This window comes from Mustela putorius, unplaced genomic scaffold (assembly GCF_011764305.1).
Source record: "Mustela putorius furo isolate JIRA1106 unplaced genomic scaffold, ASM1176430v1.1 tig00000382_pilon_pilon_pilon, whole genome shotgun sequence".
Classification (NCBI taxonomy): Eukaryota; Metazoa; Chordata; class Mammalia; order Carnivora; family Mustelidae; genus Mustela; species Mustela putorius.
The window spans coordinates 6,306,812-6,322,618 of record NW_025421367.1 but is presented as its reverse complement, the minus strand read 5'-3'; the positions used below and the strand labels follow the sequence as shown (position 1 = coordinate 6,322,618).

At 37.8% G+C, this 15,807-nt stretch overlaps 1 protein-coding gene across 5 annotated transcripts in view; it reads right to left on the bottom strand.

The window, feature by feature from the left end:
* WDFY3 (WD repeat and FYVE domain containing 3) overlaps positions 1-15,807 on the bottom strand; it is a 182,621-nt gene that overhangs the window by 101,755 nt on the left and 65,059 nt on the right. For all 5 annotated transcript variants that reach the window (XM_004779357.3, XM_004779359.3, XM_045079408.1 and 2 more), the window contains 5 exons: positions 14,997-15,228; positions 13,711-13,811; positions 13,356-13,574; positions 2,949-3,130; positions 898-1,129 (listed from right to left, as the gene is read on the bottom strand). In XM_004779357.3, coding sequence (XP_004779414.2) covers positions 898-1,129; positions 2,949-3,130; positions 13,356-13,574; positions 13,711-13,811; positions 14,997-15,228 — 966 coding nt within the window. The remainder of the gene's footprint in view (positions 1-897; positions 1,130-2,948; positions 3,131-13,355; positions 13,575-13,710; positions 13,812-14,996; positions 15,229-15,807) is intronic.

Genomic DNA, 15,807 nt, shown 5'->3' with positions numbered 1-15,807 from the left:
AACACAAGTGAAAGACAAATTACTTAGCCACAGGATTATCATCATTTACAATATACTTGTCCTAACTCTTCTGAGAACTTTAGGAGAATGAGAACAGAAGGATGGAAAACATCACTTGGAAAGAGTACTACTACATCAGCTCCATTGACTCTAAATCTCTTCTGGGAGAAAGGATAACAAGAAGTAGACTCTTGGAGTAAAGGGATGAAGAAAATCAGGAAAACTGATGTTAACTCATTTAAACTGAAAAATGTATGTGTGTGTGTGTGTTGTCTGGACACATTTTTCTTTCCTCTCACCAGAATATATCTCTTCTTTTAAACATTAAAAAAAAAAAATTTTTTTTTAATTTGATAGAGAGAGAGAGAGAGAGAAAGCACAAGTAGGAGAAACAGCAGGCAGAGGAAGAGGAAGAAGCAGGCTCCCCGCTGATCAGGGAGCCTGATGCAGGACTTGATCCCAGGACCCTGAGATCATGACCTGTGCCGAAGGCAGAGGCCTAATGACTGAACCACCCAGGCACCCCCTCAGAGTAGATATGCTTTAAGACGCTTATATAATAAGAGAAATTACAGGAAGAGAAGAAGGCTGTGGTTAGACTCCTAGAGAGCATACATATCTTGGAGCCAATCAGAGAAACTAGAAAATTAGTGACTGGGCATGAAGACAAAACTCAGGAAAGTACAGCATAATCAGTGAAGGAGAGTTATCTGGAGTAGGAGTGAGTGGTCAACAGTATCACACTGAAAAAGAGTGAAGGAAAAGGCTCTTTTTCTACGATGGACATAATGTACAACCCCACTCACACCCTGTCTACAAACCCATATTATACATGTACATGCACTTATTCATGGATCTACATGGCAGAAGCTAAGTTTTATACATTAAGTTACTCACACGGCATACATACGGCCTGAAAGCTTCCAACATAATTTGGTCCTAGTTCATAAATGGTAGTAACATTTGAAGGAGGTAAAACTTCTTCCAGAAAATGCGTGGGTCCCAGGCGCCAAACCAAGGAAGCAATTTGACGCTGGGCAGGTGGAGTGCCAATGTACGCATAGACTGTGCTGACCACAGGTGGGTTAGCGGAACCTGAGCCACCAGGAGTACTATGAACATAATGCAGCTGCAGAAGAAATGATGGCAAATGTATGAGATAGAACCCCAAATACCCCACTTTCACCAGGAAATTAATCACCTTTTGTGTATAGTTTCAGCATGCTAATGTCATGCAACTTTACAAATGTACAAACGCAGCTGGGCTGAGAGATACATGAGGACAGGCCAAGATTCTGGAACATGATGTAGAAGATGGAAATTTGTTATTATCCAACTCTCTGATAATGCAAGAAAGAGAACAATCAGACAGAGGGATACTGTTACTGTCTGGTTGTTTTGCCTATCAAATTAATGATGCTTCCATGAAATTTGAGAGTTGATATAAAACAGAGTGTTCTAAACTATGGAATTCAAGTAGTCTTGAAATTAGCTACGAAACCTTCAATATGAGTCTGTCAAACAAAATTATATTCATGAGAAGTGTTTTATAATGGGCCAAGTGCTGTAAAAGTTATAAAATTTAACAGTCTATTATGTAATTTATACACCCATGATCTCAATGTCAATTACATTCTCAGATTTGAAATTACATTAGTGTTTACTGACAAGGTGCAAAACTACTATTCAATTCATTCACATAAACATATGATTAGAGTATAAGAGATAACGAAATTTCTTGTGGTAGAGGTTGCTTCTATCACTTGGTGGTATGAAGGATGGTTTGTCGTACCACTGTCCTGGCCTCAGATTACATCTACCAGTCCACACATCACAGAACAGTTGCTGGTGAGTAACTCACACACCAATGGTGTGAGCGTGCAGACCATCACGTGGCCTGAAGGTGGTTTCAGGGGACCTCTAACTCCTCACAGGCACGGTGATGACAACCATGTAAATGTACCTGTAATAAATCTACCTCTCAATTCTAGACTAGAAGCTGAGGACATTTTTATTTTAAATAATATTAGAAATAACAAAAGAACAACCTACTAGAGAATCCACAGCCCATTTCAAATGCAATCATGTGTACAAAACAAACAATGACTGTTCCCTCAGAGTACATTTTAGGGTTTATCTTACTGAAACACGATGTCACAATAAAATATCATTAACGAAAGAAATGCATTCAAGGAAGCTGCCGACTTTACTGTTCTTTAAACTTTAATTCACACAAGAGGATAAACTTTACTTTTGTTGCTTCTTTTAAGAGATAATCACTATAAAAATGGATACTGTCTTTTAGAGAGCTAAAACATTTTAACAGCTACCTAGCTGAGTTCTGTCGGAAGTAACCAGCGGCAGTCATCCTGATACAAAAAAAAACCCTTCTGATTCTTTACTGGTTATTTCAACTCTCTTGCCTCTCTTCTGAATACCATATATCTATATGTAGAATAATATTTATACACTCATTCATTCAGCAAAGATAATGGAACACCTACTATTATCATCAGGGACTAATCTTGGTGATCTGAAAACAAATTTGGATGAATAAAAACGATTCCAGCTCCAAAGGGATGCAGAGTCTACTGGAATGCATGAAAACACTGTGCTCATAGGTTACTTAGGGATCCTTCACTTGATCTTAGCCAAAAGGCCGAGAAGTGATTACTTAGGGATCCTTCAACTGGTTTTCTGTTGGGAAAAATCACTTGGCAACCTGGCTCAGGCACTGACATACTCAGTACCTTCATTAGTACTCTGTAACCCCTTCTTTCTCTTCTTCGCTAATTAAGTGATATGAACTAGCCAGCCACATGACTCTTAAACATATTGTTCAAATAGGTAATAAAGGTCAATCTGTAATCTACCCCTGCAAACACACATACCCCTCCCTCAACTCTCTTGTAAAGCAGGTTAAGACTGACAAGCACGAGTATGCTTACCTTCACGGTGTTAACAAGCTGTCCATCAATGTAGAGGGCTGCGGTACTATTTTTCAGCATGCCTTTGCTCATGACCAAAACCAGATGATGCCACTGCCCCTCAACTATAAGTTCTCCACATCGAAAGCGGGCACAGCACGGGAGAATCTCATAAAAAGAAGATTCTTCACTAAAATCATCAACTAAAATAAAGAGTGGAAAGAAAAAACTCAACATTTTTATTCTAACAATAATGATGATATAAATGAAAATGCCCTTTTCATTCAATAACTTTATCTGCAGCAAGAAGGGAAACCTGGAATGTATGTTGCTTTCTTCTGGTCAATATATAGTTATAATCGAATAAAGTTACAATAGTTGATGAACTACAAAATAAAGTTACAAAAGACAAGAAAAAGAGACTATTTGATTATTATCTGTCATGATCTGTTATGAAAGGTCTTTTGAAAATCTCATTTGCCATGAATTTGATTATAGCATTGGTTAAAAATTTAAAATTTTATTCTTGCTGTATGCCTACACAATGACACAAAGAAGCAACTCTCTGTTCTCAGTTTGCGGCTGACTGCCCTGACCCTTGCCTGATGACCCCGGTAGTAAGGGGGTGATTTATGGAGTGGAAAGGTTTGTTATATTAGTTCCAGGCGTACACTAGAGTGAGGTTCAACAGTTCTGTACATGCCTCAGTGCTCATTGTGATAAGGGTACTCTTAGTCCCCTTCACCAATGTCAGCCATGCCCCCACCAACCTCCTCTCTGGTGACCATCAGTTTGTTCTCTACAGGTAAGGGTCTGCTTCTCGGTTTGTCTCTCTCTCTTTTCCCCCTTTGTTTCTTTTGTTTTGTTTCATAAGTTCCACATATGTACAGAATCATATGGTATTTGTCTTTCTCTGGATGACTCATTTCACTTAGCATGATACCCTCTAGTTCTAACCATGTTGTTGCAAATGACAAGATTTCATTCTTTTCTACTGGAAACAGTCCATTGTATATACATATACACCACTTCTTTACCTATTCATCTACTGATGAAAACATGGGTTGCTTCGATTTCTTGGCTATTGTAAATAATGCTGCAATAAACACAAGGGTCCACGTATCTCTCTGAATTAACATTTCTGTGTTCTTTTCATTAATAACTCAGTAGCGGAATTACTGGATCACATGGTAATTTTATTTTTAAGTTTTTTGAGGAAACTTTATACTGTTTTCCACAGTGGCTACACGGAAAGGTATTTTTTTGAGTCAAGTTTCCTGCTTCACCAGGACAACTCGGATTATTTCCTAACATTCTGCAATCACTTCCTGACTCTCATCTGGCTTCTCTCTGCTACCCAGTATGTTGCCAGATCATGCTAGGAAATAATGGATCAATATTAACTCAATCTTAATGTTAAGCTAATTAAAAATTAACATTTATAACACTCAAGAAGGGACGGAACAACAGTGTATATACCCAGCTGTTAAAAATTCATTCCTCTGAAACCAGGGAGGAGTCAAGATGGCGGAGAAGTAGCAGGCTGAGACTACTTCAGCTAGCTGGAGATCAGCTAGATAGCTTATCTAAAGATTGCAAACACCGGAAAATCCACCCGCAGATCGAAGAGAAGAACAGCAATTCTAGAAACAGAAAAACAACCACTTTCTGAAAGGTAGGACCGGCGGAGAAGTGAATCCAAAGCGACAGGAAGATAGACCCCGGGGGGAGGGGCCGGCTCACGGCAAGCGGCGGAGCAACGGCGCACAAAATCAGGACTTTTAAAAGTCTGTTCCGCTGAGGGACATCGCTCCAGAGGCTAAACTGGGGCGAAGCACACACGGGGTCAGCGTGGCCTCAGGTCCCGCAGGGTCACAGAAGGATCGGGGGTGTCTGAGTGTCGCAGAGCTTGCGGGTATTGGAACGGGAAAGCCGGCCACAGAGACAGAGCCCACCGTAAGCTCACAGCTCCGTGTTACCTTGAACCGGTCGCAGGCTCAGTGAGCTCAGAGCGCGGCCGGAGATCAGGCAGACGGGAGTAACTGGCGCTGTTCTCTGAGGGCGCACTGAGGAGTGGGGCCCTGGGCACTCGGCTCCTCCCGGCCGGAGACCAGGAGGCCGCCATTTGTATTCCCGTCCTCCGGAACTCAACGGAAAGCGCTCAGGGAACAAAAGCTCCTGAAAGCAAACCCAGTGGATTACTCACCCCAGCCCCTGTTAAGGGCGGTGCAATTCCGCCTGGGGCAAAAACACTTGAGAATCACTACAACAGCCCCTCCCCCAGAAGATCAACAAGAAATCCAGCAGAGACCAAGTTCACCTACCAAGGAGTGCAGTTTCAATACCAAGGAGAGCAGCAGAATTCCAGAGGAGGAGAAAGCAAAGCACGGAACTCATGGCTTTTTCCCTGTGATTTTTTTTAGTCTTGCAGTTAATTTAATTTTTTTCTTTTTCATTTTTTGTTTTTTTTTCTCGCCTTCTGGTAAAATTTTTTTTTAACTTTTACCTTTTTCTTTTTTAACATTTTTTTAACTAGTTTATCTAATATATATATGTTTTCTTTTTTATATTTTTCTTATTTGTTTTCTTTTTTTTAATTCTTTTCTTTTTTTTTTTCTTTTTTCTTTCTTTCTTCCTTTTTGAACCTCTTTTTATCCCCTTTCTCCCCCCTCACGATTTGGGATCTCTTCTAATTTGGTTAAAGCATATTTTCCTGGGGTTGTTGCCACCCTTTTAGTATTTTCCTTGCTCCTTCATATACTCTTATCTGGACAAAATGACAAGATGGAAAAATTCAACACAAAAAAAAGAACAAGAGGCAGTACCGAAGGCTAGGGACCTAATCAATACAGACATTGGTAATATGTCAGATCCAGAGTTCAGAATGACAATTCTCAAGGTTCTAGCCGGGCTCGAAAAAGGCATGGAAGATATTAGAGAAACCCTCTCGAGAGATATAAAAGCCCTTTCTGGAGAAATAAAAGAACTAAAATCTAACCAAGTTGAAATCAAAAAAGCTATTAATGAGGTGCAATCAAAAATGGAGGCTCTCACTGCTAGGATAAATGAGGCAGAAGAAAGAATTAGTGATATAGAAGACCAAATGACAGAGAATAAAGAAGCTGAGCAAAAGAGGGACAAACAGCTACTGGACCACGAGGGAGAATTCGAGAGATAACTGACACCATAAGACGAAACAATATTAGAATAATTGGGATTCCAGAAGAAGAAGAAAGAGAGAGGGGAGCAGAAGGTATACTGGAAGAGAATTATTGAGGAGAATTCCCCCAATATGGCAAAGGGAACGAGCATCAAAATTCAGGAGGTTCAGAGAACGCCCCTCAGAATCAATAAGAATAGGCCCACACCCCGTCACCTAATAGTAAAATTTACAAGTCTCAGTGACAAAGAGAAAATCTGAAAGCAGCCCGGGAAAAGAAGTCTGTAACATACAATGGTAAAAATATTAGATTGTCAGCTGACTTATCCACAGAGACCTGGCAGGCCAGAAAGAGCTGGCATGATATTTTCAGAGTACTAAAAGAGAAAAACATGCAGCCAAGAATACTATATCCAGCTAGGGTATCATTGAAAATAGAAGGAGAGATTAAAAGCTTCCAGGACAAACAAAAACTGAAAGAATTTGCAAACACCAAACCAGCTCTACAGGAAATATTGAAAGGGGTCCTCTAAGAAAAGAGAGAGCCTACAAGTGGTAGATCAGAAAGGAACAGAGACCATATACAGTAACAGTCACCTTACAGACAATACAATGGCACTAAATTCATATCTCTCAATAGTTACCCTGAATGTTAATGGGCTAAATGCCCCTGTCAAAAGACACAGGGTATCAGAATGGATAAAAAAACAAAACCCATCTATATGTTGCCTCCAAGAAACTCATTTTACGCCCGAAGACACCTACAGATTTAAAGTGAGGGGGTGGAAAAGAATTTACCATGCTAATGGACATCAGAAGAAAGCAGGAGTGGCAATCCTTATATCAGATCAATTAGATTTTAGGCTAAAGACTATAATAAGACATGAGGAGGGACACTATATCATACTCAAAGGGTCTGTCCAACAAGAAGATTTAACAATTTTAAATATCTATGCCCCCAACGTGGGAGCAGCCAACTCTATAAACCAATTAATAACAAAATCAAAGAAACACATCAACAATAATACAATAATCGTAGGGGACTTTAACACTCCTCTCACTGAAATGGACAGATCATCCAAGCAAAAGATCAACAAGGAAATAAAGGCCTTAAACGACACACTGGACCAGATGGACATCACAGATATATTCAGAACATTTCATCCCAAAACAACAGAATACACATTCTTCTCTAGTGCACATGGAACATTCTCCAGAATAGATCACATCCTCGGTCCTAAATCAGGACTCAACTGGTATCAAAAGATTGGGATCATTCCCTGCATATTTTCAGACCACAATGCTCTAAAGCTAGAACTCAACCACAAAAGGAAGTTTGAAAAGAACCCAAATACATGGAGACTAAATAGCATCCTTCTAAAGAATGAATGGGTCAACCGGGAAATTAAAGAAGAATTGAAAAAAATCATGGAAAGAAATGATAATGAAAATACAACGGATCAAAATCTGTGGGAAACAACAAAGGCAGTCCTGAGAGGAAAATATATAGCGGTACAAGCCTTTCTGAAGAAACAAGAAAGGTCTCAGGTACACAACCTAACCGTACACCTAAAGGAGCTGGAGAAAGAACAAGAAAGAAACCCTAAGCCCAGCAGGAGAAGAGAAATCATAAAGATCAGAGCAGAAATCAATGAAATAGAAACCAAAAAAACAATAGAACAAATCAACGAAACTAGGAGCTGGTTCTTTGAAAGAATTAATAAAATTGATAAACCCCTGGCCCGACTTATCAAAAAGAAAAGAGAAAGGACCCAAATAAATAAAATCATGAATGAAAGAGGAGAGATCACAACTAACACCAAAGAAATACAAACTATTATAAGAATATACTATGAGCAACTCTACGCCAATAAATTTGACAATCTGGAAGAAATGGATGCATTCCTAGAAACATATAAACTACCACAACTGAACCAGGAAGAAATAGAAAGCCTGAACAGACCCATAACCAGTAAGGAGATTGAAAAAGTCATTAAAAATCTCCAAACAAACAAAAGCCCAGGGCCAGACGGCTTCCCGGGGGAATTCTACCAAACATTTAAAGAAGAACTAATTCCTATTCTCCTGAAACTGTTCCAAAAAATAGAAAGGGAAGGAAAGCTTCCAAACTCATTTTATGAGGCCAGCATCACCTTGATCCCAAAACCAGAGAAGGATCCCATCAAAAAAGAGAGCTATAGACCTATATCCTTGATGAACACAGATGCAAAAATACTGAACAAAATACTAGCCAATAGGATTCAACAGTACATTAAAAGGATTATTCACCACGACCAAGTGGGATTTATTCCAGGGCTGCAAGGTTGGTTCAACATCCGCAAATCAGTCAATGTGATACAACACATCAATAAAAGAAAGAACAAGAACCATATGATACTCTCAATAGATGCTGAAAAAGCATTTGACAAAGTACAGCATCCCTTCCTGATCAAAACTCTTCAAAGTGTAGGGATAGAGGGCACATACCTCAATATCATCAAAGCCATCTATGAAAAACCCACCGCAAATATCATTCTCAATGGAGAAAAACTGAAAGCTTTTCCGCTAAGCTCAGGAACACGGCAGGGATGTCCATTATCACCACTGCTATTCAACATAGTACTAGAGGTCCTAGCCTCAGCAATCAGACAACAAAAGGAAATTAAAGGCATCCATATCGGCAAAGAAGAAGTCAAATTATCACTCTTCGCAGATGATATGATACTATATGTGGAAAACCCAAAAGACTCCACTCCAAAACTGCTAGAACTTATACAGGAAATCAGTAAAGTTTCAGGATATAAAATTAATGCAGAGAAATCAGTTGCATTTCTCTACTCCAACAGCAAGACAGAAGAAAGAGAAATTAAGGAGTAAATCCCATTTACAATTGCACCCAAAACCGTAAGTTACCTAGGACTAAACCTAACCAAAGAGGCACAGAATCTATACTCAGAAAACTATAAAGTACTCATGAAAGAAATTGAGGAAGACACAAAGAAATGGAAAAATGTTCCATGCTCCTGGATTGGAAGAATAAATATTGTGAAAATGTCTGTGCTACCTAAAGCAATCTACACATTTAATGCAATTCCTATCAAAGTACCATCCATCTTTTTCAAAGAACTGGAACAAATAATTCTAACATTTATATGGAACCAGAAAGACCTCGAATAGCCAAAGGGATACTGAAAAAGAAAGCCAACGTTGGTGGCATCACAATTCCGGACTTCAAGCTCTATTACAAAGCTGTCATCATCAAGACAGCATGGTACTGGCACAAAAACAGACACATAGATCAATGGAACAGAATAGAGAGCCCAGAAATAGACCCTCAACTCTACAGTCAACTAACCTTCGACAAAGCAGGAAAGAATGTCCAATGGAAAAAAGACAGCCTCTTCAATAAATGGTGCTGGGAAAACTGGACAGCCACATGCAGAAAAATGAAATTGGACCATTTCCTTATACCACTCACAAAAATAGACTCAAAATGGATGAAGGACCTCAATGTGCGAAAGGAATCCATCAAAATCCTTGAGGAGAACACGGGCAGCAACCTCTTCGACCTCTGCCGCAGCAACATCTTCCTAGGAACAACGCCAAAGGCAAGGGAAGCAAGGGCAAAAATGAACTATTGGGATTTCGTCAAGATCAAAAGCTTTTGCACAGCAAAGGAAACAGTTAACAAAATCAAAAGACAACTGACAGAATGGGAGAAGGTATTTGCAAACGACATATCAGATAAAGGACTAGTGTCCAGAATCCATAAAGAACTTAGCAAACTCAACACCCAAAGAACAAATAATCCAATCAAGAAATGGGCAGAGGACATGAACAGACATTTCTGCAAAGAAGACATCCAGATGGCCAATAGATACATGAGAAAATGCTCCATATCACTCGGCATCAGGGAAATACAAATCAAAACCACAATGAGATATCACCTCACACCAGTCAGAATGGCTAAAATCAACAAGTCAGGAAATGACAGATGCTGGCGAGGATGCGGAGAAAGGGGAACCCTCCTACACTGTTGGTGGGAATGCAAGCTGGTGCAGCCACTCTGGAAAACAGCATGGAGGTTCCTCAAAATGTTGAAAATAGAACTGCCCTATGACCCAGCAATTGCACTATTGGTATCTACCCTAAAGATACAAACGTCGTGATCCAAAGGGGCACGTGCACCCAAATGTTTATAGCAGCAATATCCACAATAGCCAAACTATGGAAAGAACCTAGATGTCCATCAACAGATGAATGGATCAAGAAGATGTGGTATATATACACAATGGAATACTATGCAGCCATCAAAAGAAATGAAATCTTGCCATTTGTGACAACATGGATGGAACTAGAGCGTATCATGCTCAGCGAAATAAGTCAAGGGGAGAAAGACAACTATCATATGATCTCCCTGATATGAGTAAGTGGTGATGCAACATGGGGGCTTAAGTGGGTAGGAGAAGAATCAATGAAACAAGATGGGATTGGGAGGGAGACAAACCATAAGTGACTCTTGATCTCACAAAACAAACTGAGGGTTGCTGGGGGGTACGGGGTAGGGATAAAGTGGTTGGGTTATAGACACTGGGGAGGGTACGTGCTATGGTGAGTGCTGTGAAATGTGTAAGCTGACAATTCACAGACCTATAACCCTGGGGCAAATAATACATCATATGCTATAAAAATAATTTTTTAAGAAGTTTAAATTATATGAAGAAAGAATTACAAATAAAATATTAATATTTATTATTGGAATCTTAAAGTAATAGCATATAGTGAAATGCCAAGATTATATTTTAAAATGATAATACAAAATACACATCCATTGATGAGTTAAGAAATGCAATCTTAACAACTGGTGACCTAATACAGGAACAGAAGAAAGGAAAAAAAAATGGAAAGAAAAAAAGAAACAGTGAAAAGCAGGGTTAAACAGCTTTGAAAGGTCTAGTGTATGGACCAAAGGATGTAAAAGAAAAGATCAAAAGTATGGGCAAAACTAAGAACTCTTTCCTTTCCCTTTCCTTTTAATAGACTAAATTTTCTCCAGAACTGTAGAAGGTTTAGCCTACAAAAATTTTCTGAGAGTTTTACATTCTGACTCAGGCTGAGGCTAAGCCGTATTAGCATTTAGTGTTATGTCAGGATATTCTGGTGAGCTGACTGGTTTCAGACAACTCTTAATTACCTACACATCTTTAAGACTTTTTTTTTTTTTAAACTTATCAGACAGAGATCACAAGTAGGCTGAGAGGCAGGCAGAGCTTGGGTGGGGTGAGGGGGAGGGGAGCAGGCTCCCTGCCGAGCCCAGAGCCCAATGCAGGGCTCCATCCCGGGACCCTGGGACCATGACCCAAGCTAAAGGCCCAGGCTTTAACCCACTGAGCCACCCAGGTGCCCCTTACCTACACATTTTAACAGGCTACAGCTATTCAGAGGTTGGATCCGTGCAGTACTAACATCATCTGTAACTGACGTTATCTGTTACTGTAATGCACAGTGATATATAGATTATAGTAGTCTTGCAAATTAAATTTCGTGAAAATGGTAATTAGAAAACATTTTCCTAGTTTAATGAAATATCCCTAGATCCATTCCTTAACTTTTCCATTAAATTCTAGCTTTTTCCCAAATTCTCCATTATTACTCACTTTTCTCATTATTTCCCTTTCAAGCCATCCATATTTATTTTCCTTTTCTTATTCATTCATTCATTCATTCAGTCAGTCAGTCATACTTGTACATTAATATTTTAAGTGTTTTAGGTACCAGGGCTGCCCAAATTACCAAGGTAATAAATCACATCATGTGTATGAGCATATAGTTCTACTTCTATCTTTGTCTAGACAAAGACAAAGAATTAAAATCTTGGAAGTCCAGATCAGTGATCAAAAAAAAAAAAAAAAACTGATTAATTTTTATGACAGCACGCATATGAGGAAGGGAAGATTCAAGAAATATGAAGGAAGCATAATTCAGTAAGACTTAGTGGAAGGGGTGGTATTATCAAGGTAGACTTGAGCTTTTTTAGCTTAGCTAACTGGTGGTAGGGGTGTCGTTTACCAAGACAGGAAAACAGAAAGAGAGGCTGCTTTTATAAAGAATAAACATTACAGTTTGAGTTGTTTACAGAAAGACTATTCATATGAAGATGTCTAATTTACATTTAAAATATGAGGAGAAAACATAGGACACAGGAAAACAAAAAATTTTAATTTAGGAATCCCTGGGATTAAAAAGACCTAAAGCTAACAAAGATAGCTTTTTTTCCTCACAAAGAGAAGTTTGAATACAAAGACTAAAGATGAAACCCTGGGAAAAGAAAGCTGTTGAAGGAAGCTATAAGAGAGGTCAGAGATCCAGGGAAAGAATGAGAAAGTAAGTCTCCCAAACGGCAAGACTGAAGACAGGTTTGATTAGCAGGAAAACATCAAAAGGATCAAGCAGCATCCTAGGAAGAATTTTAAAGCAGTTCTACAATACTGATGCCTACTCTGTTCTAGTTGTAAAGAATACTAAGAAAAGAGGCCTTACAATCTAATTGAGTTAACATTCAAATTAATATTTGAATACCAGTCATACGTGAAGCAGTATGTGGTATTTGGTTAGTTAAAAGATAAATTTAGAAGACAATGAAGAAGAGGTGTATTTATGTTACAAATGCTTATATTCAAAGCAAAGAATATTAGTAAAGTGAGATTTTTATTTTATATTATTCACATTATTTATAAAGATCCTCATGAATGTCTTGTGTTCAAAGTTCTATTGGATAGCAATGTAACATTATGGCATATTGGAGAGAATTAGGAGATTAGGATTATTAAATGGTATGCATTAAGCCTTGAAGGTAAGTGATGGATAAAGTAATTAAAATGTTATTGTGTCTAGCACAGAACAGCACATATGGTAGGCAGGTGCTCAATGCATATTCATTAGTTATGCAGAATTCGTGGCCAATGAAAATCCTTACTAAAATATATCAAACAAGCAATCTGCTTTCCTAGCAAGAGCTGTGATTTCTTGGCAAGCAGAGATGAATCCTTATTTTAGGAACTCTTTCCATTGTTTTCTACCTAAGTCTCTTTTGAAAGTGCCTTAAAATGCACTGGTAAACAATATTCAACATTTCATATAACCTGTTCTATTCTTTAATAATTTAGATTGGAAAAGAATTACCAGCTGGACCCTAAAGATGACTCTTATAATGAAATTTAATACTTTCAATTATCACAAGGTACAAAAAGAAATAGATAGATACTGACCATAGTTTTGGAGTAGTTCCTCTTTGGTGGAAACAATCAGAGATCGATCTTTTGCGGATAAGACAATGGCAAGGCACACGTAATGCTGCTCAGAAGAATTTGCTCGGCGAACGACAGTAAGAAGTCTGACAGGGTGGTTATTTGGAGGAGAACTAAAATGTTCAATACAGAACCAGCTAGAGTAGCTTAAGCCAGATGGAGGAGGGAAGAATCTTTCACCTAAAATAAAAAGGAAAAAGTAACAATGAAAGAGTTTGCGTTGACTCCGATTTACATTTTAAAAAGAAGGCAATAAACACTAAATAAAATACGATCTAAAAACAAAGATTCATGAGCAAAGAAAGTTCGTATTTACCGGAACCAATGCCGCTGAGTACAGCTCCATCGGTAAGGCCTGTCGTGACAGCATTGTTTGTGGGAGCGTTATGAGGGGCCAGACTGGGCAGGAACAAGCAGCTATTAGAGAAAAGACAATGTACATATTAGAGATCAACTGTTTTCTTCTCCTGCCACTGCGTACTTGCCACACTGTAATTAACTGCCATCATTTAAAGTTAACTAGAGCAAAGAGATCATGGAATAAACCTGGGTGCCTAAAACAGTCCTTCCCTTCTTATAATTATGTAAGAATGCAGAAAGATATACTTTAACAATCTCCAGTGGCATCATTTTTATTTAAAAAAATTTTTTTAAAATCCAAGTATATGCCACAAATGGTAAAATGCACCAATGTAGAACCTTGTTCAAGACATTGAACAACTTTGTCACTGCAGAGAAATTCCCTTGTTCCTCTTTCCAGTGTGTTGTTTTCCTCTGTGCTTATTAGTTTTCATTATTCCATAATGTTTTAATTCACCATTCAAAACAACACATGACAATGTTCTTAAAATACAATTTATGGTTTTAGATTGATGTATAAGAATCCCACAGACAACGAGTACAGACACATATCTATATAGTATTAGCATTTGTGTCTGTTTTGAGACTGATGGATTTCAAAAATTCTCCTAGAGTCTCTATAGATTTATTTTTGCTTTTGCTACTAAACCATTATCTGCCACTTGAAATTATGTACTCATTTGATGAGACAGTCACTGAGTATTTATAATGTATATGGTAGTAAGCTAGGTAATTTGGGGAAAAGGATGAGTAAACCCCAAACAATTTTTAATCTAATTTTAATTTGTATGTTATCTATAAATTTAGCGTACTAAATCAGAGGTGGCAAACATTTTCCGAGAGGGCCAAACCATAAATACTTCATGCTTTGTAGACCAGAGTCTCTGTCATCACTACTCAATTTTGCCATTCTAATACGAAAGCAGCCATAGAAAATACATACACAACTGAATGTGGCTGTGTTAAAATAAAACTATTTGCCAAAAAACAAAACAAAATTTACAAAAAAAATTTAGACCATAGGTCTTAGATTCCGAACTCCTGTAACATTTCAATTTATTTAATTAATAACTTTAAATTAAATCTAAAAGCCTTAAAATAACATGCTCAAAGAACTCCATCCTTTGAGAATACATAGTATATCTTAACTAAGTATACTTAAAACCAATGATCTATTTGTTAAAGGTAAGTAGAAACCATAAAATCATATAATAAGACTTGACTACCTTACAAATTCCTTACCCAAACCCTTCAAGGGATGTGTCAAATTCAACAAAAGCTGGAGTAACTGATGACCCATGAAGTCTGATGTCATGTGGGGTTGTCATGGAGACCAGACACTTCACCCTAGTAAGAGGTACAGTACTTCCTTCTGCAGATTTTACCAGGCTCTTGCTTATCCGATAATGGTTATCTTCATGTAAGCTGAAAACATTATCTGAACCCAGACCTTCCATTGATGTGATCATACTACCTGTGAAGTCAAAGAAAATCTCTTGGGAAAAGTATCATGTAGATTTCTAAAATAATGACTTTACAAAGCAGACCTATTTTTAAATACCACTTTTGAGTTTCAGTATACAATTTTATGTTTAAACACCAAAGCTATTTTCCAGTTTTAATGTACTTTATGTTCACTTTTAAACTTAAATAGTATGTGGTTTTTTGTATTTTTTTTGTTTTGTTTTTTAACTTATAAGTAAAGTCATAAATACATTGCAGAAATGTTGGCTACTACAGAGTAAAAATAGTTAAGAATCACCACTAACCACTATCCAAGCCACAGTTACAATGTAATTTAATCATAAATTATAGATAATGATGTTTCTAAAAAGCCAGATTATACTTTTATTTCACAAAATTATTATCTATCTTTGAGAAGAAAGCAAAATATTCTAGGAGAATTACAATAGAAAGAAATAGGTCATCTTTACCATAAAAATAATCAGATAAATAGCAAAAACTTGCTTCTCTCCTATTTTTTCCTACTTTCAACTTTTCCCTTACCATTATTATAATTAAATATGTGATCACAAAAGTACCTGAATTAAAA